General features: G+C 42.2%; 1 protein-coding gene across 1 annotated transcript in view; it reads right to left on the bottom strand.

Annotated features, from left to right (window-relative positions):
• LOC104964947 (oxidation resistance protein 1-like) overlaps nucleotides 1-12,595 on the bottom strand; it is a 199,812-nt gene extending 187,217 nt beyond the window's left edge. Inside the window, 1 exon segment of the mRNA XM_010793861.1 lies at nucleotides 12,182-12,595. Coding sequence (XP_010792163.1) covers nucleotides 12,182-12,301 — 120 coding nt within the window. The 5' untranslated portion in view covers nucleotides 12,302-12,595.
• Nucleotides 12,596-13,447: the final 852 nt, after the last annotated feature.

Raw genomic sequence — 13,447 nt, 5'->3', positions numbered from 1 at the left:
CTGTCACAAACTGGATGAATGTGAAGTATTTTGTTAAAGGAGGATGAAAGCATAATTAAGGAGCACTATTGGAGTGACTTTGATGGTTATTGGACTCCGGATTAATTCATTTGGATTCCCGATGTATGAAGAAATTAAAGGACGGCGCAAGTGGGAACAATTCACAAAGGGATTAAACTGTTTAAAACACATGTTCAAACTAAGCCGGATTTTGCCGATGTGTTTATGTGGATTCAAAAGTCGTAAATAATCTACAAAATGGAGGAGACCGATCTGATCGGAGCAACTGTGACACATCATCCAACTGAAACCGGCATGGACAATGACTATGTTTTAAAAATGCGCTTATCCAGAAAAGCCCGGTTTGGACACTTTACGGGCAGAAGAAACATTTCTATTAAAGAAAGAATTATACATTTCTGTCTTTTTATGCCTATAATAGCTACTAACTTGAATTTGTATTCAAATTAATTAATCAATTATTTTTAAGATTTTATTGTAATGTAGAGACAAGGCTTTTAGTGACAAACATGTATTGCTTTACAATTATATGTAAAAAAAACAAAAACATTTTTAAAAATATGATATTTGGCCTCAAATCATCTGAGGCCTGGCGCCCCCCCTGCGATCTTTGGCGCGCCCCCCAGGGTGGGAACCACTGCTCTAGTGAGTGGCCAAGCCCTTCGTATATTTTTCTGTATGTGGCCCTTGGTGAAAAAAGTTTGGACACCCCTGCTATAGCATATCCCTGTGGTATTTGCCCACTGTGTGGTAGCCGATCCTGGATGTAACTACATTGGATTGTAGGCCAACGTTAGCAGCTCTGAATAACTCAATATTGTTGTTAGTCTTTATCCTGTCAATTCTTTTTAGTGAAAGATGCTGTTTTTAAAATACAAAAGAAGCATATCTATGTAACAAGAGTCCTATATTTCTTAGTATTTATCCTGTTCACCTATATTAACCCTCCCATTCGGTTCAGACCAAATTTTACCCAATTCCAAATTAAAATATTCAGAAAACATTGTAAGCTATCAACAAACTATATAAGAAACAACAATGGTTTTCATTCAATTAAATCTACGATGTTGCTTAAAACTCCTGAACCATCTGCACTGCAGAAACAGGCAGAAGAAAAAGTGGTCTTGATATTTGATGATTCACGTATCATTCAGGGTTCTGTTGTGACGGCATCCTGTGCTCAGTTGCTGCACCCTGCAGTTTTACGCAGGTGCATCCGTTTGTCTCCACCAGTTAAAATCCATACAACAGAGACGTGCTGCACATGTCTGAACAAGTTAAGCATCTAACATGCCCAGTGGGAGCTTCTACCTTCCAAATAAGGCTGACAACCATGTCTGAAAGAGCCTGCGTATGGGAGAAACATGGTATAGAGTGGAAAGAAATTAGCTCAGGGAGAAAACCCCCGAGAAGCAGACAAGCAGGACTGACTCTGAGTCGTGTATAATTAGGACAGGATAATGGCACTGTGTGTTTTAGTGCAACAGTCATGGGACTGCCTGACTGGTCCTGAGTGTGTGTGTGTGCAAAAAGTCCCAGAAAAACACCAAGGAATGACAGTTTCTCTCAATTCTTGACATAACAGATTGTTTCCAGGATATTCTTGCACCCAGACCGAGACACATAGAGCAGAGTCACAGACAGGTAGTAGAGTAAACAGGAACTAGGACAGACACACTGGAACATTGGTAACACTACATGAGGTTGTCACACATGACACGATCGGGATCATAGTCAGGGCAACATCAAGGGGAAGAAGCAGAAAGAACAGAAACTTAGAAGATGTTAGCAGCAGCCAGTGAATGTTTTTACAGTTAATATCACTGACAAGCACTAACTCAAGCTCCAAAATACACCCTTTTTCTCCCCCTAAGTTGCAATTGAAAATCCTTGGGAAGTGGAAAATAGGAAGCTATTGCATATTTCACTGTATTACACAGGTTTAAAACAGCATTTCAAGAGACAAAATCCTATGCAAACTCAGAAACTAGGAGATGAACTGTGCATGTGCTAGAATTTGGTTTGCAACAGAGCTCTAAGGAATTCATATTTGAAATATAGAAAGTGAATTGAATTACAGTAGTAGGAACAACAGAGCCATATGGCATCATCCCTAGAAACTGTGGCTCAGAAAGGCGAGCAAATGTGTTATTTAGCCTGTTAGCTTGAGCATCTTCTGACAATGGGATGATATGCAACACATTTTAAATGGCAGAGAAATAAGTAGTCAAATTTAAATAAAAATTAATATATTTCCATGGTGGTGGTTCCCATCAAGAAGCAAAACCACTAGATATTCAAACTTATGAAAATCTTGCAGAAATCTCTTGAGAAATGTTAACTATTTTAACTGGTAAAACACCAAATGAATGGATTCAGAATCAGGCTTTGGCTGAAACAAACCAAATACAGGCAACCAGAGGAATCATAACTTATATATAACGTCTCAGGGAAAACCCAGTTATATGATAAAAAGTTAGCTCATGCCTGACAAATCACCATTAAAGATACACTGACTGATTGATTAAAGATCTGGCTTCAAGAGCCCAGTTCTTTAACTTTTGAAGCTGAAATGTCTCCCGATGCTGGTCACTTGCTTGAAGTGCAATCCTCCATTGTTGGGAAATTAAACAAAGTAAGGGGAAGAGTACCTTAAAAGTCCAATATAAAAGTAGTGACGCAATGGAAAACTGTCTATTCAAGAAATCTCAGAGGCTGACAAAATAACTATTGAGTTTTTGTTATTGATCAACAGTCCTGGGCTTATAGTGTGCTAGGTGCTAAACCCAGGACCAGATAGTGGGTTTGGATGCCCTACCCTCTGGGGGATATGACTAATCAGATCTGAGGTCAGTCATGCTGCTGGGTTACAGTCTCCATGACTTAGCAATGTGAGCAATTTTGTGTTGACAACAATGCACAAGGCAGAGCAGGGATGCGTTGTGCAGCATTAACCGGGTAGGGAGACTGCCGGGATGATTAAGACAGTAGCTTCACCAGCAGAGGTTTCACAGTGAGCAGAACTAGTGCAGGCTGACATTGACTGTTCTAGGCTAGTAACTGGATTAGATGGATGTGACCAAGATGATTGAGGACACAAGGAAAACCTTTTCTTTATCCTTCAAACAACGGCAATAACGATCCAAGGAGCCCGGCACACGTAACAAGCCAAAACATTGTGTTTCTATGGTACATATGCTCCTTTCTTGATATCATTTCCTTCAGTTTTCGCATTAAAAAAGGTAAAATATTCTCAAATTTCAGCGCAAGACACAAAGTCACGCTTCCCAAACCAATTAAATCGAGCAAAAGGCTTCACGGCTTCATCACCCCTTCTTTCAATGCCAGTAGATGTCGTAGGAACAATGGGACAATAGCAAATGCAACTGGTGTACGAGATGCCATTGAACATACTGTTCCCTTTTTTTCAGTATTTTGTGAACCTAAATCTCAATTTGTATCCCCTTCTTATCTAATAACACAGCAATGGCAAGAGCTCGACGTCTGCTTGAATACATTTTCCCCCCGATAAATCACATTTGAGCGGTGGTGCACGCAACCGGCTCAACAGGCGCATCATGCTGTTTTGACCGTGGTCCCAAGGGCGATTTGAAGCGGCAACGCCTGTAGGACCATGTCTCAATGTGATCTTGACCATACTTCTTGAAATGAAAACGAACTAATTTACTATTCATCAGTGTTAGTATGGCCAGTGACGTGTGAAAAATGACAATGAATCACACTTGGACCGCCTGTAAATCCTTATGTCTATTCTCTCGCTGTTCACAGACAGATCTCCTTGAAGGGTCCAAGTGGAGATATACAATAACAGCAGTTTGTTAAGATGATTAAATTGTCCTGCTAGATTAAATGTTAATTTGATCAGTTTGTAGGAACAAATCACATTAGAAGGAATCCTTCATATTTCAGAATGCTATCTGATACCTTTAAATCTTCACTGCTTGTTCATCGGGACAGATTTAATTAAATAATTCCATCAAAATTCAGATGAAGTTGAAAGAAGGTTGCACAGCAACCAAGGCGGTGAAGACATGGACAAAGCTCTGGGCTGTCGGGTTTACAAATGAACGTAAATAGTCACAAGTAATAAAGAACATTATTTTGTCTGCTTTAAATAGCATTATGTTTAAGATGCAGTACAAGTCATGTGATCAGCTAACCAATGTGAATACACAATGTGAATACACTATCAACATTTATTTGTTATCAGAAAACCACAAAGAGGAAACATAATTGCAGCTATAATATCTTGGAAGAGACAAAAGTCTGTAAACATAATTTGTTTAAAATCGAAACGCTAGCTTGACGTTAGCTACTGATTTTTATGCGGTTGGGAAGCTTAACACGGCAAATATTGGGATCATACACCGCAGGAATCTTGTTTTATAAAAATAAGATAGTAGCTTAGATGTTAAGGAGTTAAAGACATGCATGTACACATAATTAAAACCTGGATACTGTTTGAATGAAGGAAAGAAGGAGCAGAAAAAACAGGTTACATGCAAGTGTCACATCCCACATGAGATCAAAACCAAGATAAGAGTCGAAAACAGGGGTACTAGTTCTCATGTCAACACACTCACTGATCTCCCATAGGCACGCTCTTATAGTGACTAAGATCTAGCACAAAAACACAGCAAGTAAGATGTAACTCCACTTTACTGTGCTGTTCTCAACTGCTCTGAGACGTCAAGGTCCTTCATGATGCGTCATCTCCTTAGCTGTGTAAAGTGAGTCGTACTGTCTGTACCGCATGATAAATATTCTTTCGTCAAAGTCACAGTCATGGACCCAGAGTGGCTCTGTGCCCTACAATGGCACGCATTCATCATTTGTTTACAACCTAGCCAGACAAAGGAGAATAATATCTTCAAAGTATAGCCTAAACATTCAAAACATGAGTGTAGGATGTCAAAACGGACTATCTGCCATCCAATCTCAAAAAGGATTTACAATCCTCCGTTTAGTTTTTGTGTTTGTTTGATGTCCTTGGTACAATACTGGCAATTTATGATTGGGAAATTCATAAAATGTTGAAACGTAAAGTCTTCAAAGCAATAACAGGAGTTTTCCCTTTCTTTTCGTTAGGTACTCAAGGACTTAATAATGAAAAGGGCTCCTTTCATCCAGGCGGCTTCAGAACAGGGCATTGATTCTCCCTAGGTGCTATTTGCTACCGCCTCATCCATGAACTATTTATTTTTAGCTTTATAGCTCCTCTGTTGCTCAGCACAAGGCTGGCCTATAGGACATTCAGGTCTGCAGGACATTTGCAGCTGCTGAAGCACTGTTTTTAAACCCTATTCTGTAGCATTCTACAATACAAGGTCGAATATTTGGCTTTTACCAACAAAGCCTTGGCTATTTTTCTCTCAAACCAAATATTTGAAAGCTTTGCCTATAATAAGCATTGCTGGCTGCTAGCTCTTGCATCAAACAGCTGATCCGTAACTCATGTATCAGGAGCTCAACCAATATGGGTGAAAATATCAGCCGTTCAATGAGGTAAACTTTGGCAAAGGCAGGTGGTGGGCTGATCTTGGCACTAAAGGGCGGTGTAATAATATTATCATTGAAGTTGGACTTTTAAGCTTGATTACTGACTTCATCTACATATTCAAGTGATGTCAACAACACAAGAACTTCACAGAAGCACAGAGGAAACAATAAAATTACACCATTGATCGTACTGTAAGAGGAGCTATCTCTTTCTCAATTAAGAGGCAGAGGACAGGGGACATGTAAACGTGAGCCACTGATAAAGACCTAGTATTGACACATTGACAGAAGAATGAGGGAGGGAGGGAAAGGGGAAAGAGAAAGTAATCACAATCCGGATCATAGCCACTAATGACAGGTGCACCCTATCTTCTTATCCTCCGGATCAATAAGAGCCATTATTCATCTGGAACTGCGGATTAATAATGAAGCTTCTTCCTGTTAGGGCGACATATGTCCTTCTGAGCTGAAGGGTGCAGGAAGGCTGTGACAGTCATGGTGAGAGTGACTGACATGTATGGTCACCTTGTTGAACAGAAGAAAACGCACAGATTCAACAAAGGCACACTAATAGCTCCATTATAGTCTACTGGCACCTTGGTAACTATGGAACATGAGAGCAAATCTATAAGTGCTACAGTAGAAGGCCAACCAAGTAAACAAGATGCAATGCTTCGGATTCTTGATCAAAGCAGAAATGTGTATAAAGAGGCCCTGTTATGTTTGTGAGTTTTCCCTTTCCTGTAGTATGTTAGATAGGTCTGTGTGTATGTAAATAGTGTGCAAAGGCTAAAATCCCAAAGTTCCCACCAGAGGGAATTTCTCTCCACGGACTAGCCCTGCCTGAAACGCCTCCTTTGTTTAATTCCATGACATAGTGACGTCACTATATAACACCTGCGCTTATAATGGGGCCCCTTTAAAAAGGTAACAATTCACAGGTGTAGTCAGCACTCTTATGTAGAGGCGGTTCTCTGTACTGAGACCATCACAGATTCTCAATGAAAAAGGAAAAAGAAGACAATGAAAGAAAAAAAGGGAAACTATAATTAACCCAATGACTGTGTTGTCATCACACTGGCAAAAAACCCAACAGTGTAGGGTTTAATCACCCGTAATGCCATATCAAAGCAGCCATCGCTCCTCATTTTAGAATGAAGGATGAATCTTGGCTTTAGCATGACAGTTGCCATGGCGACTTTGTCGTTACTACCCTAATGGCATGTGTATTGTGTGCAACTACACCCTTGCTGATCGCTCGCAGGCCTACATTTAGACGCTCTATTAGTGATGGGGGGAAAGTCGCATCATTCTGTTCTTTACAAGAGGGCACCGAACAAGTGTGCTGTCTCACTCTCAATGTATATAACCGATCCCTCCTCGTGTCAGGCACCAACCTGGTTTTAGATCACATAAAGAATCAAGAATATTAACAAATGGTAAAATCTTATAGATAAAAAAACAGGGTTAGAATGGAATTAACTTGAATTGAATAAACTTTGTCTCACATGTTACACCGAGTAAAACATAGTCTAATTGTAGTATTGAGATCAGTGTGCAGCAAATATACAACCTGGGGGAGCATTGCCTAAATACAACCTTGGCAGGAGGCAAACTGGCACCTCTCAAAGTAAAAGTCCACACTCCACACACTGTGATTGTTGCGTTCACTTGAACCCACTCTCTTGTGCCCAAGTCAAGTACTCTTCTTTCTTCAAGGCTTATTGGTGTACCACCAACAAATATTTCAGTAAACCTAAACTTTATCTGAATCTACATAACCATAAAGTTACATAATGACATCACTATTGAACACTCACACTTCTATTGGCTAGTGCTCCAACAAATACATGCGCTTGATAGGCTTAGGGGCGGGACATTTCCAACACATCTGTAAGCGTCTGGCCAATCACAACAGAGCCAGCAAAACAATCGGAGCGAACTGGGCTCTGGTTTCAGACAGAAGGTGAAAAGAGGTGCTGCAGCACAGGCAGTATGAGAAAAATGCCTTTTTTAACATCAAAGCATGGAAACATGTCACAGTAGAAGCACAACAAACATGAACGACACAATATGTGCTCTTTAAGTGTTGATAACTAAATTACTAGTACGGTATACCTATTGTTCTTTTGTCAAAAATAATGAAGAGCCAAGTATTTTTTTTGCCTTGCTTATAGAAACTCAAAATGAGAAGTCTACTGACCCTGCCCTTGGTTAAGGGACCCTTGGGCAAAAGGAGGTTGTAGAGTATTATGTTTTAAAAATATGGTTGTTTCAAAGGTAGGTATGCTTGGAAGTCTTCTCGCTTGTTAACACAACGTGTAGGAATGAAGCGAGTCATATACTGCCTATGGCCAGCGATAAATTCTTCAATATGAAAAGACACAATGTATTATATCTGTGGCTTTCCCCTTTGGTTAATTTAAAAAAAGAATCACAGGCTCCATATATTAGTCTGCTCTTGTGCCCATCCAGCTACCCACTCTCCATCCGTCTCCATCTTCTCCATCTTCTCCTCACACACTCCCCTCTACCCCCCCCCCTCCCCCAATCTATCCCTTTTAGCGTCACCATCCACACACCCCTCTGATCCTATCATTTCTCCATCATCCATTTGACTAGTTCTCCTACTCTCAGACAGGGAGCTGTGAAGGAGCTGAGACTGTGGGATCTCCACTCCCACCCAGCAGTGAATAATGCAATCAAGAGTGACTGATTGTCAGGAGGCTGTGGAGTTAAAAGGTGCGTGTCTCTCTCTCTGTGAACACACACACCTGGCACTCGACATATGACTCATCTAATGTCCATGCAAGGCCTTTGTTGCCAACAGTTTTCCTCTAAGCACAGCAGATATCCATTTAACCTGCAGTGAGAGATCGTCTTCACATCTGCTGAGATTATGACACATCCGGATCATGTGTATATCACACACAGGGGGTTTTAGCCGTGCTGTGAGGTTGTTCTTGGGCACAGCTATCTTGGGAGGCAATTTATTATTTTAGTATGCCAACATGCTTGAAATGACAATGCTAACATTCTGGTATTAAGTAGGTTTGCATGTTCACCAACATTTGCTGATTATCATAAAAATAAAGCTGGCGGTAATACCCTTGGTTTTGCATCATACAGTAATGTGTTGTGATGATGGCACTTCATGAGACATTATCAGCAGTCATTTATTACAATTCATCCTAATGAATGTTTTGATCTCTGTACCAAATTATCCGATCCATTTAAATGTAATTGACATAAAAGAAAACAAATGCCATCTTGAGGGTTTTGCTAAAAATAACTGTCAATGGGGCTCACTAAAGTCTTCAAGATTCATCCTCTGGGAACCATGAATGTGTAAACAGATCTATCCGGTAGGAAATTAGACATAACACAAGAAAAGTGACAGCCTTGACCTGCTGATGGCGCTACAGGAGGTCAGTGGATTCCCAAAGTCATTAGGGTTCATCCTCTGGACATCATGAATGGCTTTAAAAAATGTAATCGCCATGAATCTGGTGGTTGATATCCCAACCTACATGTTGTCATAGTGAATACGCAGTTTACGGCAATTGACTGAGTGCCATGGCCACTGTTTTACCGCAACTTGCGAGAACACACATAGTTGATAATGCAATCTGACTGATAATGTTGTGGGCCAGAATGATAACATCATGAATGCTGACAACCTCTTCCTTTCTTTCAGGCCTTCAACAGGAATCCAGACTTTCCCCTAAATCGGCACTCTTGTTTGACTATACAAATTGTAATGAGAGCTTTGCTGTGCCAGTTCTGCTGAGAGCACTGGAAAGGACTGAAAACAGACTGTGGGTAGGGAGGGTCGAGCCAAAAATTAAACATGACTCAAACAGGGCTGAAATAATTCCCTGACAAATTCGATTTTTTAAAAACCATCGAGACATAACTCTCTGCATGAGGCTTTTTTATGGTTGACATCGGGACATTTGTGAAATGGCAGTCTGAAGCCTTGAAAAGTCTGGAATGTCAAATGGCACTAAATGTGTTAAGTTTTGACACAAATTGACACAACTTTACTAAGATAAAAAGGCTTTGCTTAAAAGGAAACCAATTTGTTGATCTACCGTATTTTCTTTATTTGCATTTTTAATATTGCTTTTTAATGAAGCATACATTTTTTTAATCTTGATTAAATTATTATTCAATGTAATAATTAAAAGAATACGTTATTATTACGTTATCCTACTGCTATTTAATAAATGTTTAACTTTATTATTTGTCCCTTTTGTTTGTTTGTTCACCATATAAAGCGGCCTTGGGTCCTTTGAAAGGCGCTATACAAATGTCATCTATTATTATTATCACGTCAGCCCTAGAAATAACATATAGGAACAATTCAATTTTTTCGATGTAGAGGTCATCTTTCTGGTTTTGGCCATTGGATATAAAAACAAACTGACTGTGTTACTCGTGGGTATAGAGTAGATGCCTTGTGATATAGCAAGCAGTAGAGAGATGGCTGGGGATTCTGACATTATATGGTCAGTGTCTTCGGATCCCAGGGCCACTAAGATCAGGCCTTAAATAAGACTTACCAAAATGATAGCCCAAGCTATGAAACAGAAAAGAATAATGTCCTACAGAAGCCGTACAGAAACACAAGTTTTAATAGGCCGGATATTCCCTTGAAAGGTATCTTCTCAAAACACCCTGTGGATCCCCAGAGTTACAACTGAAGTGTCTCTGTCCCTGGTTTGTAGACAAACCTGTGTGGCCTTCACTCTCAGTTCTTCATTTAGTTTGACTTTGATTGTCCGTCCTCTCAGTCTGTCAGTGGGAGGACGTGGCTCACCTCTGTGCCGCTCTTTGGCTCTCTCTGTCTGCATCTTTCTGTCTCCTCATCTATCTCCGTTGTTCCCAGTCTTCAAACACTTCTTTAATTGGATGCAGGTCAGCCAATAGCTGGACTCTGCTGAATGGACTGAGTTATCAGTGTCTAGGCAGATGGGTTGCAGCTGCTCAGGTTATTTTTCATTCTTGAGAAAAAAAAGGGAGAGAGAAAGAAGCCTGAGTGTGTGGTAGAGGGGTGAGAAGGGGGGAGGGAGATTGTATTGATAAGGCAGCGTTAGAAGTAAAGCATTTTTTTTCCTGTGGGTGCTGGGCGATAGATTAAAACTGCTGGAGAGAGAAATAACGAAACATCGCCGGCCGTCCCCTGTCATGGGAGATGAGTTTAAGATAAAGCCACTTCTCAATCACTGGGACAGTGGCGACCATGCGTCTCAAGCCTCCTCGCTACGTGTTGCTGCAGCATGTCAGGCTACAGGAGACAATCATTGGCAGTGCTCCATCCATCCATCACACTAGCAGCAAACTAGTGGAGGAAAGAGCAAGGAAGAATGATGGCTGACAGGAACAGTATGGGATGCTGTGTGATTGAGATGTGAATCTTTTGCCCATTTTTAACAATAAAATTCTTCCCTATTTTTCCTAAACTTCAGCGTTTCTGTCCATCCTACTGACTTTTTGCTGTATCAGGTCATATCAAGGCCATGACACAGTGCTTTGGCTCTGACAAATGTCCTGTGGTAGCGGTTTTGGTTGCTCAAGCCCAGGTCAGGTAAACAAGAACCTTGTCAATCAGCAGGTCTGGGATGACTGACAGTTTGGGGGGGCGGGGGACGTGGAGGTGATGTCTATGTTGCTGAGGCAATAACAGAGAAGCCTTCAGTATTTCCTGGAGTTTGGGATAAAAGGAGGGGAATGTCACTGCTGTCCCTTCCTCTGTCCTCTCCCTTCACCTCTCTTTCCAGCAGACAGACAGACAGACTGACAGAGAGACAGACAGACAGACAGAGATGAGCCACAGCAATCCCACTCCCCACTGTTGCCACGGAGAGAGAGGCGAAGGAAAGCAGTCTGACTGCTGCAGCTGGATTTGAGGGTCATTTGAAGAACACAACCAGGCGAAGCAGAGACAGGCTCCATTTTCAGCTCCCGCTAGGGAACCAGTGCCCTATCTCTCGTTCTCTCTCTCCCTCTCAATCGCCTCACCCCAGTTCCCCCCTTCTCCAACACAACAGCTAAATCAATAGAAATGACAATGCAGTTGGAAGGTCATTCTCGAGCACGGCGAGCACTGTGGTGGAATGCTCTCCGATACGTGGCTCAGAGAAGGAAAGGCAAACAAACACACGTTGTGCCAGCACTCCTGCCTGTCTTTCCTGATCTGATCCAGCGTGAGGAAACATATGGCGCTGCTACAGTTCCTCTCTCCTTCTTATACGTTAACATGCTAAATGGAGCTGAGTCTTATACTAATGCACAGTGTCTCTTGAAGAGAGGATGCATTATTTCCATAAGCTTTCTATGAACTACCTTGCATGCATACAAACACAGGGTCCTCTTCATGTAAACACTAGGAGGAAGAGGTACACGTGTTAGACTGGCAAAATCCACAAAATGCTTCTCCCCCTCGCTAATGAGCTTCCAAGCATGGTCGGACACGGTGTCTTCACAACAACAACAGCTAGACTATTACTGGAGCTAGAGAAACACCAGCAGCAGCAGCTGACACAGAAGCAGCAGCAGCAGCACAGTAGCAGAAAAGCATTGAAAACACATGAAGACAATTACACAGAAACAGCTTAGTGGCTTGCGCCGTACTCACAGAATATTCAATGGACCCTTTGGGTCTCTGGAACGACATGCGCCTCCCATCCTTCTTCTCTGGAGTCTTCTTCTGGCCGGTATCTGAAAGCAAGCGAGGCAAGGTACGCATTACATTCATGTTCCTCTCTCCCCAGCTTGTCACAAGCTGCCGTTTCCCAGCCCCGTGGGTAGACAGCTCATTCGTCAACAGTGTGCGAGCCAGCCAGCCAGCCAGCGATGTGAGCTGTGTGCGCCGGACCAATTTCTCTCTCCCTTGCTCTCCCCCTCTCTCTCGCTCTGCTCCTACCCTGCTGCCCTCGCTCTCCCTACATCACACAGTCCTCCTCTCTCTCCCCCTGCTTCATCCTTACAGCGCAATGACAGCCGTTGAGAGCCGTTCACCTTGCCTTCCTTCCCCTGTTGTCTCTCACGGTAGACAGAGACAAGGCTGACCTCCATCAGGGCAAAGTCGCTCTGGAAGCCAGCCCGAGAGGAGGAGGACGGATTCAATTGGGATGCGGGGGGGTGCTAAAGCTACTAACTGAGAAACAGGAAAGGGGGGGCGAATGGAGGGTTCAGTTCTATGTGTTAGTTGGCTAATGGGGGAAAGTAGTATTGGGTAGTAGAGGGTGGAGATGTGGAGTTGGAGTGGTAGCTCTAATTGTTTAGGCATCAAGAAACTCAGAATTAACTACTTTTGAAGGAAGGACTTAAAAAGGGAACGAAGGCAGGAGAAGGGGCGAAGAACAAAGATCCAGGATAGATAGTTGGGAGAATCTAGGAAGTCATAGCATTCATATTTTAATCTGAGAGTAAAATAAATATGGGAAATAATGGGCTTTGTGGGGGACAGAGGATAACTTAAACAGGGTGGATGTTGACAGATGACGATGGAGGAAGGTGAATGAAGAAGTTGGGGGGCTGGGCGAGGCTGGGAGAATGTATGGAGATGAAGGCAAGAGGGTGGATGGAATATCGAAGCAACTAGATGAAAGCCAGAAGCAAAAGATAGGATGGGAGATGACAGAGACTGGAAGGGGACTCATGGGAAGGGAGAAGATATTGAGATCCTGGTCTTTGAAGGGCTGAAAACAAGGAGCATGTGCGAGGGGTCTTGAAAAACAATGTACAAGACAGTTGGTTAGAGGTGTAGGGTGTGGGGGCCAAGGTCGGATTTGATCGGAGGAGGTACTTGAGTTTAGGTGAAGGATTTATGTTGGACATATGTTGAACCAGTGGCCTCAGATGTCTCACTTAAACGGTTTTCTTTTGAAGGTGGTGATGC

The sequence above is a fragment of the Notothenia coriiceps genome, unplaced genomic scaffold, assembly GCF_000735185.1.
Source record: "Notothenia coriiceps isolate Sejong01 unplaced genomic scaffold, NC01 NC01_scaffold00037244, whole genome shotgun sequence".
NCBI classification, from domain to species: Eukaryota; Metazoa; Chordata; class Actinopteri; order Perciformes; family Nototheniidae; genus Notothenia; species Notothenia coriiceps.
The sequence above is the reverse complement of the archived record's forward strand: the minus strand, read 5'-3'. Positions and strand labels throughout refer to the sequence as shown.